Genomic DNA, 17,542 nt, shown 5'->3' on the forward strand with positions numbered 1-17,542 from the left:
GGCCAAAAATACAACATTTATGAGACCTGATAACATCCCAGGCTACATCCTACATGGGTTCCAACAAGAATTAGAACACCATTAGGTCCTCTTTTCGATCATAGTCTAAGCACTGTCTTCGTCCCAGCTGAATGGAAAATGGCCCCCGTTATTCCCCTTCACAAAGGTGGTGCTTCCACTGACTCCAGGAACTATAGAGCTATTAGCCTGACTAGCCTTATCAGCATGGTCATGGAATGAATCATCATGGACCTTATCAACAAGGTAATCTCCAAACACTTGACCCTTCTCAGTATGGATTTGTCAAAGGGAGATCATCCCCGTTAAACCTGGTGGACTTCTTTGAGACAGTCACCAAGGCTTTGGATGAGGGGAAATCTGTGCATACAGCTTACCTAGACTTAGCCAAGGCTTTTGAAAGTATTCCCCACTCAGGAATCATTGACAAACTAACCCAGATAGGTATCAATCCTTATATCTTTAGATGGGTCACTAACTGGCTCACTGATACAACACATATAGTCAAAATAGGGGAACCCACCTCCAACAGCAGACATGTGGCCAGTGGTGTTCCACAGGAATCAGTCCTGGGACCTTTAATGTTTGGAATCTATTTCTCCAAAGTACAAGCAGAAACTAAAGGTCTGTGGCTGACAAAGTTTGCTGATGACCGCAAACTGGGAGTGGTCATAGAATCTCCAAATAAGTCAACATCCTACAAGAACGTCTTGCACAAATGATTGCTGCCAAAGTCATGGCCTTAAACTCAGTGAAAACAAATGTATTATCATCCCTTTCAGTAAGGGCGATGTTCATGCTAACTACCACATCAATAGCAACACCTTAAGTACACACTTAGTGGTGAGAGACCTGGGCAAACAGGTTGACAGCAGCCTTACCTTTGACCACTATGTCTCTACAGTGGTAAGAAGGGCATTCTATGTTGCTCATCTTATAAGGAAGGGCATTGTCTCCAGAAAAAAAGTAGTTATAACCTCTCTGTACTCTTCCCTCATCAGACCAATAATTGAGTACAATGCCCCTTTAGGTATGCACCTTTCAAACCACCTGCAGCAATTGGAGAAACCACAAAGGTTCCTAACAAGGAAAATTCAAGGTCTTCAGCATCTGTCCTATGTGAATCATCTGAAATTACTGTCACTTTATTCTGTTTCATACAGACTACTCAGAAACGATCTCTGCCTAGCATACAAGGCAATCTCTGACCATGCTTTATTGGAAATGCTGCATCTCCATAACTCAAATGGTACACAGGTTACTTACTCTAAAGACTTTAACCTGGTATGTGACATTAATAGAAACTCCTGGAGGGACAGATTTGTCTCGCAGAGGTTACCACACCTTTGGAACAGACTCCCAACTTCATGTCAAACACAGCACCTCATTGGTCTTCTTCAAATGCAATCTGGACGATTGGATGGGTAAATGTAAATTCACCCCTGGGGTTCTACCTGTGTCCTTCTTGGACAGGGACAATAGGTGCTGATCGCGGAAATAAGGGAAGAACTTGGCTAGGCTTGTAAAGGCCCTAGGGCCATTAGCCTAGTAACTTCCTATGATCCTATTTAAAACTTACCATTTTAATACAGTGTTGCTGCTTATGTAAATTTGTCAGAAGAGGTGACAAATGCCTTTAAACCCTTGACTGATCTAATTGTTTTGTTTTGCTATGAAAGGAAAGTGTTAAGTTCTTCTGCTCTCTGCAATAAAAAAGAGTAGAAAACAGTCCCACAGCTTTCTGTCTTTTTTTATATCAGATGCTGTGTTCCTGACATTAGCAGGACTAATTGCCCATCTACGACTGACAGCAGTATCTGACAGGTTAAACTACAGATTTATCTACGTCTACGATATGTCATGCAGGCAGAGACAAATTCCTCTGCAAAGTATGTGAGAAGTTAAGCTTAAAAAAGTAAGTGGACTTTCTCTTCCTTTGATTCCAATGCAAGGAAATGAAAGTTTTAAAAAGTAGAAGCAGGTTTCTGGTACCTACACAATACTGGAACCATACTGCAGAGAGAGAATAGAAACCTAAGAAATGAGTTAAACTGTATGATAGGGCAGAATTTCCCTTTAAATCTAACAACTTTGATGCATAATTCAAAATGCTGGAGTCATATTGCCACAGGCAATGTTAAAATCTCTGCTTGAATTCCATGACAGGAGTTAGCCCATAATTAAACATTTGTTTACCGGGAAAGTCCTACTGGGACAAAGCCCATTTTCAGTAGAGGCCCGGGAAGAAATGCTCCAGATGTATATCTTTGGAATGTGGGAGGAAACTGGAGAACCTGGAGGAAACCCACGTGAATGCATGGAGGACATGAAGACTCAACACAGAAGGCACCCCAGACGAAAATTTAACTGCAGAACCTCTTGCTCTGAGAAGATAATGCTAACCGCTGCACCATGCATTGTGTTAAAAAGTTTAACGACTATTTTTTTCAGCTTGAGTAATATTGGCAAGTTTAAACTGCATGTTTGGCCGTAAGTGTGTAAAACTGACAGGAGAATAAACCAGGAACAGGCTTGTATTTCTTGGGTCATATCTAAATAACAAATTCCACCTCTACCAATTCCCTAGCTTTCTGAAGGATACGTGCAGCAGTCAGCTCCACAGGTCTTTGAATTAAATCCAAGAATTGTCATCATGTTTTTATCTACTATTTTTGAAAAAGTCTGCTAAATAGTACAGATGGATGGAAATTCACTGTGACTGTTTCAGTCTTAGAAACATTGATTTTATAGCCTGGTACCCTGCCAAACTGTTTTAACAACTTAATGACCAGGGGAAGATCATTTTCTGGATTAGTGAGGCATGGGATTAATTCACCTATGTATAATGACAGTTTATGTTCTTTTCTCCCAAAAGTATAAACCAGTGATTAGCAAAACATATTTTTGCAGTGAAAAGCTGTAAGTATACAGTAAAGAGAAGAAGTGATAATAGACACCACCCCCTGGCGAAATCCTCTAGTTATAGTCAATCAAGCAGATAACTTTGCACCCTGTTTAATTCTGGACACTGTTTATAAGCTTCTAATTAGTGAAATAAGAGTCTGGGAATCCCATGTGTTGAAGTGTTAGAAGAAAAAAAGTCTCAAGTCTACTTATCAAATGCTTTCTCTGCATCCATGCTTGCCAAGAACATTTTTTTTTATTTCTCTACTGCATCTTCAATTAAGAGAGTTGTTTTTAAAAAAAATGTCAGAGGTGGTTCACCCTTTAATGATGCCAGATTGATCTGGATGAACAATTAGTAGCATATAAACTGCTAATCTTCTGGCAATAAAAACTGCACTATCCTAAAAGGTAACAGTGATTTGTTTCAGGCAGCAGGCTAAGAATCTGCTTTTGTTAACAGAAGGTCAGAGAATTGCAAAAGTTTATTTGAATATAACTCTAATTTATGATGAGGTCACAGACTTCAAAATAAAAAGGCATGTACATGTGAGCCTTTTACAGTTAAACTTTATACTGGCCCTTGTGTATTTGCTGAATCCTATCATAAAACCATTGGTTGTGATATTGCTTACAACTGTTTATCAAATGGTGTAGTATATCGGACCTATGTGATACATGTCTAAAATTTTATGTGGGCAAGACAGAAATAAAGGTAGAATAAAATAATTTCTTGGCACTGTATATAATGGATTTAGGAAATTTAGACTTTTATATTAAGTCAAATTATTTTTTTCCATATAGAGGGAATTTTAATTCTTTGCTATATAATATAGTAGTGTGGAATTCTAAATTTTCATTGGTTGCTGAGTCATTTAAAAATGGTGATAACATTTTTTGTGATATTCTGATGAAGTTTAATAATTTTTCTGTGCCTGCAGTCTACCTCTTTTTTTGTTAACTGTAAAAACCAGGTGATGAGAACTGATGTTAATATGTGGCTAGGGGAGGATCCAGTATTGGTTTTATTATTTTGGGAGTTACTGGTAACGTGACATACTTGGTAAGCTGTTGATATGATGAAGTGAGGGTACAACAGTGTATTTTTAGTTTTATGTTTATAGAAGCTGGATTGTATCCACTAAAACTTCAAAGAACGGGGTTGCCTACTATGTACATCCAAGACATCATCAAGATATGATAATGCAGTGCTGATTGCTATTACTATGGAAGAAATCAGGTCATCTAATGTGTTTGGAAGAGACAGCAATGTGACTATGTCCTAATAATTCCATTTTCCTCATCTAACTCTTGTTTATGAGAATGTATTTTTTTAGATTGTCTCACTCCATGAACCAACCCCCCCCCCCCATATGCAGCTGAATCAGAGGTCTTCACCCTACAAAAATATATCCTCAACACTGGTGGGGATGATGAAATCAGTCTCCTTTGATGGAAGAGACATTTATGAGTTTACTGAATGTCTGGGCTGGATGACCAAGTAGAGTGGGGTGTTTTACAATCATTTATTTACTCTCTCTAGTAAAGAAGTAAGATCCCTTTCTTGGAACCTGATAACATTATTTCATAAGCTTTTAATAAGCTGCTAGGGAATTTGATCCCAGCAATGCTTTAACTTATCGCATCTGACTCAGTGTGTAGTTATAAAAATAGGATTTATCACTACTTCATAATTGGCCATACTCTTGTTACATCAGTTTAGACACTGGGTTTGGTAGATGCCCTTGTACATCAGTAACTGCATTTGTGAGGGAGAGAAGGGCTGGGTTCCTTTCCTGTCCTAAAGTTTTTGATTTATCGATTTGACAAATGGCTCTAAATTTGAAGTCTAAAGATTACAATTATTTTTATTTTAACTGCATTCCTAAAAATGAGAAAAGTGATAACATATAAATAGGACAGCCAAAAAAGAGATTTATTTTATTAAAGGATTATGAAATAGAAGCTGAAAATAAAATATGTGATGTTTATGAATGCATTAGGTTATTATTAGTTGACATGACATTTTTTTAGATTATACAATGTTATAATACCAAAGTTGTAGGACACCTCTGGTACATAGGTGGATATGTGTAATGGTGCTGTCTACAGATGGTTGACTGAACATTCAAAAGTGGCTGGGTTACCAAGATGTGAACTCCACAATCAAAGTATGTTATAATAACATTTCAGGCAAGTTTCTCTGTAAGCTGGGTAGTGGAAGTATTATATTATATTGTGTGAATGAATACTCCACCAAATGTCTGAGATGCATTCTGTCCTGTACAACAGGATAAGTTCATAGAACTTCTTACAGAAAATATAGTTTTCTGAAAAATGCTCAGTTTCCAGGCATTACAATCAAGAGGAATATTGAACATGGGGTGCTGTTTTCAGACCACTGCAAGCATTACTGAAAAACAACTGCAAAATCAAGTGCGTTTCTGATGAAAATTAGTTCAAAAAGTTATTACAACAGGAACAAGACTGGAAAACTAAACAAAGGCCTGTACCGAAGAAAGAAAAAAAATCTTCAAAAAGCTGAATTTCAAAACCACTAGTTCATCTGAGTTCTGTCTCCATAATTTAACTGTTCGTGTACTTATAAGAATGTCAGAAAAATGTATCTATGATAAATTTATTTCAAAAATAGATATACGATTTGAAATGCATTAGGCAAAATCATTAAAAACATCTTTTTCCTTTTGTGCTTGCCCAGCATCTGTGTGGTGTACAACTTGTCCAGCACCCTTGTTGCCCATTATCACAAATCCCAAATACCAAATGATCAAATATAGTCCCAAAAATGCCTTATTTGCAGATTGTGGGTAGCTGGACATAGTTTACTATTATAACTGTGAAAGTCATCTCCATGAAAGTGACATATCCAAAACTTACATGGTCAAAAATATGTTTTCCAAACATCACTTAAGTTGCCATCCGAACACTGAATACATAACTGCATTCGAGAACATAAACTCGATAACGTATCTTCGTTCAAGTATTACAGGAATGTTGGCTCGGAGAAATGACGTTGGCAATGTTATTTCCGGTATTTAGTACGTTTGTACAGGTTCTCTAATGGAGTAGCTCAGTAGTGCAGCAGCTTGACTGGAAGATGATATCTTGTTTGTATCTGTAAGTATTTATTAGAGGAAGAGACATGTATCGTGAACTGGGATCTGTAAATAGTGATGTGAAAGTAGGGACAGATCAAATGTCTTAGTAGAGTTTCCTGTCCACAAGGTATAATTGTAGATACGTTAATGCAATGTATGTAGTATTATTTTTAGTGAATAGGTCTTGACAGTTAGGTATGTCTGAGTTTGTTGAAAAGTATTCTATGTAGGATGTTGTCAATATGCATAATTATGTGGTATACATACATATGCCACACTGTATTTGTGTATCCTGATACCTCCGGTTGTTTTTAATGTTCTTCTATTTCCGTTGCACACCATTATTGTTGAAAACCTATTTAAAATGAAAAAAAAAATGGGTGTACCATATGATAACATGAATGCAATGTACGCGACTGAAAAGCAGGTGTGCTTTACAAAGCTTAGTGCAATAGTGCAAAGTCTGAAGGAATATTTAATGGTAGCTGTGATTACAGGGATCCTTTAGGAGTGTATCCATGCGGTGAACTAATTCGGTATGACCTGTGCTACATGGAAACATTGAATGTACGGCTAACTTCGTAATGCTTTAAGTTAATCTAGGAATATGTCAATATAATTTGAGTGCAAATAGTGGTTATTAGTGTGTATATGTTCAAATATGGAGACACGCGATGCTAGTATGCAGTCATGAATTGGTGTTTTCCTCTACATGGGCGTGGTTTTTTGAGATAGAAACTATATGCTAAACGAGCTGAAAAGTAAGGTATGCAAGTGCCAGACAGTGTTAATTACTACTATGTATTGCAGGTGTGAGTACACATGATGTCACATCGAAGTGCTGGCACAGACTGTCCAGGTACAACTGGCGCAATATATCAAACTATATTCTCCCAAAAAGGTCGGAAAATGCTTAGTGTGGATGGATACCAGTATTATTTGGAGAAATGTACTGATACTAGAAGGTACTGGTGTTGCATAAAGAAGAACAGTGACAGATGTAAGGGCCTTTGGATCACAGAAGAGTCTGTTGAGGGTGAAAAGTTGGAAAAAAGTACTTCCCATTTTTATGGACCAGACATAGTACAACATGAGGAAAGGAAGGTACGGCAAGCTATAAAGTGAAGAGCAGAGCAGACCCTGGAAGATCCATGTAGGGTGAGGTTTTGGTAGGAACATCTAGTGATGTAGTTACTAGTCTACCAAACACCGACACCGATGCTCTCAAGCAAACAGTTCATAGGCTACACCGTAAGAACAGAATGGCAAGTATGTGTAGCCTGGAGTCCCTCACACAGCTGTCGGCAGATATGCTTCCAATAAAAAATGGCACATTCATTGCTCATCACACGCACATCACCAGTAATTCAGTCAATACTGACAAATGAGGGTAACTTCCGGATGCTTTGCCCATCAAAATTTATATTGGTGGATGGCACCTTTCCAATTAGCACATGGGAGTGCAGACAGGTGTACTCCATCCATTGCAGTATCACAGGAACATTTGAAGGCAAGGTAATCCCTGTGGTGTACGGCATATTGCCTTCAAAGACCGAAGAATGTTATGATCATTTTTGGAAGGCTGTTATCCAACTATGCAGTGATTTTCAACTAGTCTTAAAACCAAACATGATTCTAAGCGACTTTGAAAAAGGGGCAGTGAATTGTATATCTAGGAATTTCCCTGAAAGTTTGCCTAAGGGATGCTGGTTCCATCTTTGCCAGCTGCTATGGCAGCAAATACAGAAGTTGAGGTTGGCATCTTTATTCGGAAATGATACACAATTTGCACTACTTTGTAAGCAGATACCTGCTTTAGCATTCGTATCATCTGAGTCAGTGCTATCTATGTTGGAGGACATTGCAGCTGACATGCCTGATGCTGGATGACATTATGTGATTTCTTTTGTAACAATTACATTTTGGGAAGACCAAGAAGGTATGGCGTAAGAAGTGCTACCTGTGAAAGACTACCTCCATTGTTTGACGTGCCATTCTGGAACCATTGGGAAACTTGCTTACAGGGGTATCCGAGAAGCCAGAATACAGTGGAGGGATGGCATCGGTGGTTACGAAGCCTACTAGGCAAAAAACTGTTGTTTATTACAGATGTCTTGCATACCATCTGTTTAGAACAAAATCATATGGAAGATTTGAAAAGTGGTTTACTGTCATGTGTGCCATCATCACCTAAACAGAGACGATTACATAATAAGGAATCCCAGTTCATGTGACTACTGGAACGCAGGGATGAGATGACCTCATGTGGACTAGTTAAACTAGTTGCTTTGCACTGCTCATTCTAACATTTACAAGTGCAGTGTTAGCACATATACAACTACCTTCTATATATTAACAACCGTTACTTTAATATATGCAAATATAACTGGATGATTTTCCTATTTATGCTAATATAACTGGATGATTTTCCTATTTATGCTACACGTTTGCAACATGTTCACTTCACACTGGATGGTGGTTTAAGTATACACCATTTGCTTTGAATGGTACTATTTATGTTAAGGGCTTTTTTCAGAAATTACATCAATATGTGCATTTTATATCAATGCGGTCATTAACACATATTCGGGAATTGCTATTTCATGCTAAACGTGATCGGTGAAGGGAGGATTCGCACATAATCTAAAGTCGAATTTTCACACAAAGGATTAATTTCAACATTCTGACCAACATCTAATCATGAATTGCGACTAACTAATTAGGTAAAATAACAGCTTTACATTTTGAATTTCGATCTTATGACAAGTAAACCAACTGCTGGACACATATGGGGGGACTCTTCTTCACTTAATGTACTTCCATATGTGAACTGTGATAAAGCCTCTTCTAGCCTGAGCCCATAATTAATAATCGGTGCACAAACAGGAGAGCGGGCATTGGTTGCTTTATCTTATCCCCCAGCACCATCAACACACACACACACACACACACACACACACACACACACACACACACACACACACACACACACACACACACACACACACACACACACCTCCTGTGGTATCTAGACTGCTAACTGACTCAAGGCTGCCAGCATTGTGGACAGGATGGGAAAAATCAAACATGCTATTTTAATTCCTGCAATTCTACTGTTGGATTTTTGATTGCAGCTATAGCGACATGAAGCTGTTTCTCACCAAAGATAAAGAAAAACCAAGAGGACTGCAGATTGCTGATGAACACAACAGTGGTAACAGTCAAGTTACCATAGAAGCAATGGTTATCAAAGGATGATGGATCTAGGTATAAGCTTACTGACTTCAAAATGCCTTTTATATAAAATGTTTGCCTTTGTCAGCAAAAACAGCGTTTATCTGAGCTCCTTAAAATTTTAAATCACATTTGTTCCTTGAAGGTAAGCATTTGTTTTGTAAAAGCTTTTGCAAACTTTGCAGTGATCATGGGTGGAAAATAAAATGCTGGCACTAGAAAATTCATATGTGAGCCAATACATTTGAAACTCTTTGAATGGCTCTATGTCAATGGCTGGGACACGGTAAGGCTCCAAATAATAGCTGCTTGAAACGTTTGGGATATACACTTGTGACTTACTTGGATGCCAGGATTTCAAAACAATAACTGTCTATCTGTACTATGAAAATTAGATACAGTACATCAGAGAAACACCAAATATGTAAAAGAAAGAAAGCACAGAGAGGTGCAAAATTAGAAAAAATACAACAAATAAACACCCAAATAGCAAAAAAACAAACAAAAAAAAAAAAAGTACAAAGTACAAAAATGGAATTAGACAACTCCCCGTTTTGTCTGCTGACCTGCTCACCCTCCCTCCCACTGGTTTAAATAAAAGCTGCTCTGAACTTATGGGAAAATATGAATGACTTGTAAGCCACTATTTCAGAAATATTTTAATCTAATTTAGTACTGTAGCAACATTCACATTCAATTAAACACATCAAAGAAATAACTACTTACTTTGCAACAGCAGAAAAATCATCGAGGAAAAATAGGTAAACCATCATTGCTGTCAGCAGAACCCTACTGACCTCCTCTGCTAAGTGCCCAGTATCTGACATGATTTATTAGCTGGTAAGTTGTTCCTGTTTTCAACAAACCTAAGGTCTGTTTGTTTAAGGAGTCTGACAAAACCTGAAAAATGGGAATTAGGAGCTGTTTTCTTTTTGTTACTGACTACTCTAATGACGTGCAAAGCGGGAACTGTCATGCGTTGCCCATTTCCAGGATGTCCATCTTCACTTTTGCTCTAAATGGAGGTTTGACAGTCTACACAATCACTGCTATGATTAATTCACTTAGCAACAATCCATTTAAATGAAGTGTTCTATTGTATAGGCCAAACGCACCTTTTCAACATGAAAAGCAAACACAAACCTAGGTTATTTATATGTACGTACGTTTTCTTAGACGCATACTCCTAGCTTTTATGAAGCCAGTAGTCAGACTGCTTGCATTCTGCCCAGAAGACGCATCAGTGTCAGTGCCATCGCCATCCTGCATTTCCTAAAAAAAAAAATCCAAAATAATTCATATTAATGTCTGAACAATCTATTACTCAGTTGTAACAAAATGTACATACAAGTGAATATGAATTTAAAAAAGCGGGAAAAACATTTAAACTATGATACAGAAATGCAATGGATCATGAATCCTTAACTAAATTGCTTAACTAGGTTGCTTGGTTTCTGTGTTTTCAACTATAACGTAAGACACTATCCCATCCTACACATACATTTGTATCATGTACACAGATGCCAACATTTTTGTCATTTTAGATGACAGCACCAATAACTTTTTCAAGTTTAAGGTTTTGTCTAGGATAACAAATCACTGATAAATACAAACATCTACACAGTTTAGCTATGTTAACTCAATTCCTACTGGCTAAGTGTCAGAAAAGTAGCACTATATATACATACATACTATATATATATATATATATATATATATATATATGTGTGTGTGTGTATGTATATATATATATATATATATATATATATATGTACATATATATATAAATGTATCTTAAATATACACACAAACACACACCCACACCCACACATATATAAATATATTCTTAACAGACTACCAAACACGTACAACAGATATGCTACTAAATTACCATCACAACAGAACTTTCTTTCAGTTAACTCTCTCTGAATCCTTCTACAGATATCTTTGTCTAAAAGAAACAGGAACTAGAACCTTTGAAGTTTCTACACCCAGATCAGTATGTGAAGCTACAGCTGCTGGAAGTGCTACGTCAAGTATCGAACCCAAGCCTCAAAGAATCAAGACCGACACATAAGCAAAGTTAAATTACTTCCACACACAGGAGTCAAAATCCTACCAAGCGTGAAGATTTTTTATTTTAACTAATAGTTTAAAAAAATAAATAAATAACTAAAAGCCAGCAACTCTCAGACTGAATATATCTGTGCCACGTGACCTCAAGAAAGCCTATAATAAGCCTACAGTTAAGAACCTGCTCCTGTGTGCTTAGATACATTAAACATCAGTGTGCATGCTTGCTCAATAATGTTCACCTCAAGTGAAGATAACCTTGTGGCTTTGACAACTGCAATTAAGCTTTAGACCAGATTTTTAAACAATCATATGAGGGCTCCAATAAGTATTGCACCCCAAAATGTTTTAGGCTTCACTGTGCAAAGCAGCACAGTGAAACTCCAAGAGTTCATGATTGAGGTCCAAAGATGAAACATTACAAGCTGCAGCAGTTCAGAATATGAAAGAATGCATCCATCTGAAGTAAATGCAGGCTCCAAGTCAGGCATCATTATTACTTTTGGCATACACTGCATACACATATTACGGCTTCAATTCAGGGCTTCACTGTGCAGTGTCACTCAATAGTCATTTTCAAAGTGTATGTGTATAGCTACCTTACAGGCCAGGACAATACAGCACAGTAACAGTGCCACAAATAATAAGGCAAGTCTTGATAACAATGAAAACTGACATCAAAATGTTAAAATATGGTTATAACTGGGGATCCAGCATCCCAGCCTATATGAAAACACAAGTCTCTGCTAAAATGTATAGCCGATGAAAATATTTTTCTTTGTTAATTAAGTCCTAGCACACTTGGGAATAATCAGTACAAAAATATTTCCTTTTAATTATTTTACTTGTATTTAGTTAAATGGGTTAGCCAGCTGGTGTGTATCCCATTTCTAATGGTGACAGGGGAAAATGGTCCAGACTTTAATAAGATGATGCAGCAAAGACATAATGCAGTACAGAACTTTATTCAGACGATGTTTGTAGTAGAAAAAGTAAGGTGCATGGCACAATGAACATGGGCATTTTTGTAGATGCAAATACACTGTATGATAAAATGTGGCTATTGTTCCTTTGTAAAAAAAAGCATAAGAATCTTATCACCCTAAACCATGATTATAAAGGGTTTATACCTATAATGGTTATAAGAATGGCTAAAGTGATGCCAAAATCGACAGATATGGATTAATGTGGTTTGCTGGAGGGAAAGCAAACATTTGACAATATTAACAGAACACTGATGATCCAAAACAGAAGCAGAATGTAAGAAAATACCACTGTTGTTGGTGGGTCTTGATGCACAGAAAACATCTGACAGAGTACACTGGAGTTTATGAGCAGGGCAAAGGAAGCATTTGCATTTCCTGATAGAATTATAAGGTTGATTAGGAGGATTTATGAGGGATCAGAGAGGTGAATATAAATTAAAGTGTGTGTGTTCCTCTCTGATAATTTCTGTTTGAGCAGAGGAACCAGGAAGGTGTGTCCTCCTTCCCCTTTATTTGCATTATATTTAGAACCACTGACAAAATAAGGGACTCAGACATTCAAGGATATAACTGGTATGGTAGTCAAGAAAAGCTGGCTTTATTTGCAGATCATATTATTTTATACCTGATGAAACAAGAAAAGGACATTTCAGTGTTGTGGAACATTCTGAGGTAGTTTCACGTCTTTTCAGGAGACAAAATTAATGAAGCTAAAACAAAGGCAATAGCTGTAAATTATACACGCACACAAGAATTGGTTCAGCAATCCCCATACTTATGGGGACATGATAAAATGAAGTACACAGAGGAGTATGGATTAAATAGGATTCTGGTATGGCAACCAAGGATATATTGGATGAGACTAAACAAAATACAAAAACTGAGAAATTAGAAATTTGAAGCTCTGTTACACAGACATGGATTGCAAGATACAAGCACTTAAAATGTTTTTAGTCCCTTTAGTTTTATACACAGGTCAGGCATATTTTTATCAACCAGAGAAGAAGCTGTGGATAGCAATTAATAAAGAGCTGAAGGATTTTATCTGGGAGGGGAAGACGGCAAGAGTCAAGTGGGATAAGCTGAATCTTCCATTAGAACAAGTTGGTTTGGGATTATCCGATTTGAAGGGGTATTTCAGAGCTACACAGTTAAGACTCTTTATACATAGCACAAGCAGAAACCTATAATTCAAAGTGGAAAGGGATGATGAAACAGTGGGAAGCTCAAGAAACAAGCAGAGACTGTGATTTTGGGTGCAGATCCTTAAGGAGAATAACAATAACCATACACAATATTATATTCATAAAGTAGCAGAAAGCATTCTAAGAACTAAGCCAAAATGGGAATGGAAAAAGGACATTCTGCTGATAAGGATGACTGCAGTTAGGGATACAAACAATAGGCAAGAGGGGTTTGGAATTTATTGGCGAAAACTGGCATTGGGAGCAAATAATTAGAGAAGGAAAGGTAATAGAATGGGAAGAGGCCAATAACTTATTTAGACTGCAGGCTAAAGACTGCCTTCCCTAGCAATGATTGATATTAGAGCACAAGTAAACAGAAAGAAATAGGGGATCCTAAGCAAACAGAAAGAAATAGGGGATCCTAAGCAGAAGACCAGCACAGGTAGTGTTTTTAGCGGAATCTAAACCAGAATCTGCTGTTCAGAAAGGAATTAGTAGCAGTAGAGCATACAAAATACTGCATGATAACTATACGAATCAATCAGAGGTGGTTAGAAAGGATTACGAAGAGAGAATGGATAAGCAATTCGCAAAGAAACAATGGAGGGAAATATTTCCGTGTCCCAAATAAGCAAAAAAGTCTAGAAGACTTAGAATCTTTCTTTGGAAGTGTTTACATGGGCATTTTTATACCCCACAGTAGACTCCAAACAATTTTTCCTCAGGAAGACAGCAAATGTTGGAGGTGTGACGGGGAAGAAAGAGGTAACTGGGAACATATTTTCTGAGTGTGTAATGAGTAAAGATTCCCTGCAGACTACACTTTTGGAGATACTGGGTGAGCAAATTGGTGTAACTAAGAAAATTATATTTTTGAGCTATGATACAGAATCAGAACTGCCTAGTCATAGTACAGCATTGCAGACTCTAATTATGGTGGCTGCCAAAAAAAGCAATTACTGGAAAATGGAAATTAAAGTCTAAACCAACTGTACTAGAAGCACTGAATATAGTAACAGAGATAAAACAATTGGAATTGGGATCCTTAGAAAGGGTAGAAGCAAATTACATAGAAAAAAATGGGAATTGTGGGAACAATGCATGCAGAGGTGAGCAACATTTTAAAAGAATGTTTGACTAACAATGACTGGATAGATTGTAAATGATGCATAATGTTTGCAACCAAATTATGTCAATATGCTTTGTGATTACAACTAAAATTATGTCAATATGGTTTGTTTTCATTTATATAAATGTATGATTACCTTTGTCATACCTGACAACTGAATAAAGATGTTTCTTGTTTTAAAAAAAAGGAATCTTATCACAAGCTACATATTCAAAGGATTCTAAGCCAGCAACAGTAGTAAAAAAAAAAAACTAATTTTAATATGGCATAATTAATGACTGATCCTACCTAACTTCAAAGCACAGCAGGTTGCAGGAAGCAAATGAATGTCTCAGGTTAACCGAAATATGGTGGGATTATATCATGGCAGGTCAATAATTATTTACCTGTGATCAAACAAAAGCTGAGGTCAGGCACTTTCAGACTTGCCTCAGTACTCGTTCCAGCCACATTGAGTATTTACACCTCAGATGACCACTTGTGATTACAACAGGGCTGGCCTTACATGAAATGCAGCCTTAGACAAAGAGCTAGCACACTTTTGACTTACTCTTTAGCCTTCTCTTCTGGCCTTACAGCACACTTTAACTGGCAAAGATTGCACTGTAATTACCGTACAGAAAGTAACCCTTTTAGCTAGCTCATGGATATGCACCTGTTCCGACCCAGGCTAAATTACATACACAACATATACATGCAATCTGCAAAGCAGCAGGACATGCTGGAGGGATAGATTCCTGTCCCAGAGACTTCCCATACTCTGGAACAGGCTACCCATCTGTGTCAAGCAAAGTTCTTCTTTAGCACTCTTCAAGAAAAATCTTGAGTGGCTGGGAAATAGGAAATACACCCTGGGGATCACTTCTGTGTGTCTGCTCGAAAGTGGCACAGGAAAGTAACTTTCTTGGGTGGCGTAAGCCAGGGAACCTTGTTGGCTAGGCTTACGTAGGCCCTTGGGCCGATAGCCTAGTATCTACCTATGAACCTATGAGCAGTCCTACACGAGACAGCATACCTAGGATGTTATTCACACAAGGCTAACAGAATCACTTGTGTCCAATAACAGTGTCTTTTTTTCAGCGTAGTATGTACATTATCTTATTACATTTCACTAACCCTAAAATCAAATCATGGTGTATATACACTATCTTATTATATTTCCCTACCCTAAAAACAAATCCTGTAATTGTATATGACATCAACTTTTACAATGTAATAAGTGAAACATTTCTCATGTTCACTTACCTTGTTTGCAAGGCCACGTCTGCGGTGGTGCAGCAGTAGCGTTGCTGCCTCACAGCAAGAGGTTCTCCCGTTCGATTCTCGTCTTGGGGAGGTAGTGCCTTCTGTGTGGAGTCTGCATGTCCTCCCCATGGTCGAGTGGGTGTTCGAAAGACATGCGTTGAATGGGCGTGCCTTCATTTAAGGCTGGGCGTCGGGATGGCAACTCGACACCATAAAAACCAACTGCCAATCATTAGCGGACCGGAGTTCCATTGTGGCGACCTCTAACCGGGAAAAGATGAAAGACAAACAACAACAACAACTTACCTTGTTTGAAAACTAAGCTATGCTACTCAAGATTATCAAATACAGGTCTTACTCATCTTTTTTTTATTTCTATTTTTATTCTTTCTTATACCAAAGTGTTCTTATTCTGTCTTATCTCAAAGTGTTATCACTGTCACTTATCTATTAGAATGTATCTCGGTCCATTGTATAATGTGCTATATATTATTATATAAAATTACCAAATAATGTAGCCACTAATTGTCCATGACAATTTTATAATGTATTAAGATAATCCTTCTACTGTAAACCTATTGTAATACAGTTTTTATACTACTCTCCCACCAGTACACAAGTGCTCTTCAGCAATTTAATTCTGCTTGCTGAGCACACTCGAGCAACTCTGCAGTCTGCAGTTTCCACCCCACCCATAGAGTCTAAGAAGGAATCAGTACTGCAAAACTAAACAAGGATATACATTTTGAGGTTCAAAAGCAGGAGCACACTCAAGCAACTCTGCAGTCTACGGCTTTCACCCCACCCATAAAGTCTAAGAAGGAATCAGTACTGCAAAACTAAACAAGGATGTACATTTTGAGCCTCAAGAGCAGGAGCACACTCAAGCAACTCTGCAGTCTGCGGCTTTCACCCCACCCATACAGTCTAAGAAGCAATCAGTACTGCAAAACTAAACAAGGATGTACATTTTGAGCCTGAAGAGCAGGGTCAGTCCACCCAGGCACTCTACTTGTATGTGTTATTAGAGTGAAGCTACAACATTAGCAGTGTTTCTTAGTAATTCTCAGCGTGCTAATAAAACTGACTGTTGTAGCCTTGTGTCCCCCGCCAGCTAGTGCAGTAATTCTAACTGTCCAATATACAGTATACATTTAATTCAGATCTCTATGATTAAATTAACCATCAAGCAGCCCTCTCAGTGCTTTCAGCCTTAGTTTGTATCACTTGAGCCCCACCTGTTTATTTGCATCTGTATACATTCCCCTTCATTGCTAATGCATCTCGCTACTCTAATCTGTGTACAAATTGGTTACTAATAAGCAAATCAATGTGAAGACACACTTCCACACAGCCTATATGGACCTCGCCAAGGTCTTCAACACCACCCCCCACTCTGGGATCACAGATAAACTTACTAAGTTGGGCATTAATCCCTAAGTCACTCGATGGGTTGCCAACTGGCTTACTGACAGAATCCACACTGTAAAAGTAGGTGACTCCAAATCCAGCTCCAGACAAGTGCAGTACCTCAGGGTTCAGTCCTGGGATCACTCTTGTTTGGCATCTGCTTCTCTGGAGTACAGGCTAACACTAAGGGACTCTGGCTAACAAAGTTTGCAGGAGCCATTACTGAATCCCCAAATG

The 17,542-nt window shown here is 37.9% G+C and overlaps 1 protein-coding gene across 1 annotated transcript in view; it reads right to left on the bottom strand.

Moving 5' to 3' along the window:
* Positions 1-17,542, bottom strand: part of SNAPC4 (small nuclear RNA activating complex polypeptide 4) — a 745,673-nt gene that overhangs the window by 20,161 nt on the left and 707,970 nt on the right. The window contains exon 23 of the mRNA XM_044058642.1: positions 10,442-10,547. Coding sequence (XP_043914577.1) covers positions 10,442-10,547 — 106 coding nt within the window. The remainder of the gene's footprint in view (positions 1-10,441; positions 10,548-17,542) is intronic.

This window comes from Protopterus annectens, chromosome 16.part0 (assembly GCF_019279795.1).
Source record: "Protopterus annectens isolate FY-2018-M chromosome 16.part0, PAN1.0, whole genome shotgun sequence".
Lineage (NCBI taxonomy): Eukaryota > Metazoa > Chordata > Ceratodontiformes > Protopteridae > Protopterus > Protopterus annectens.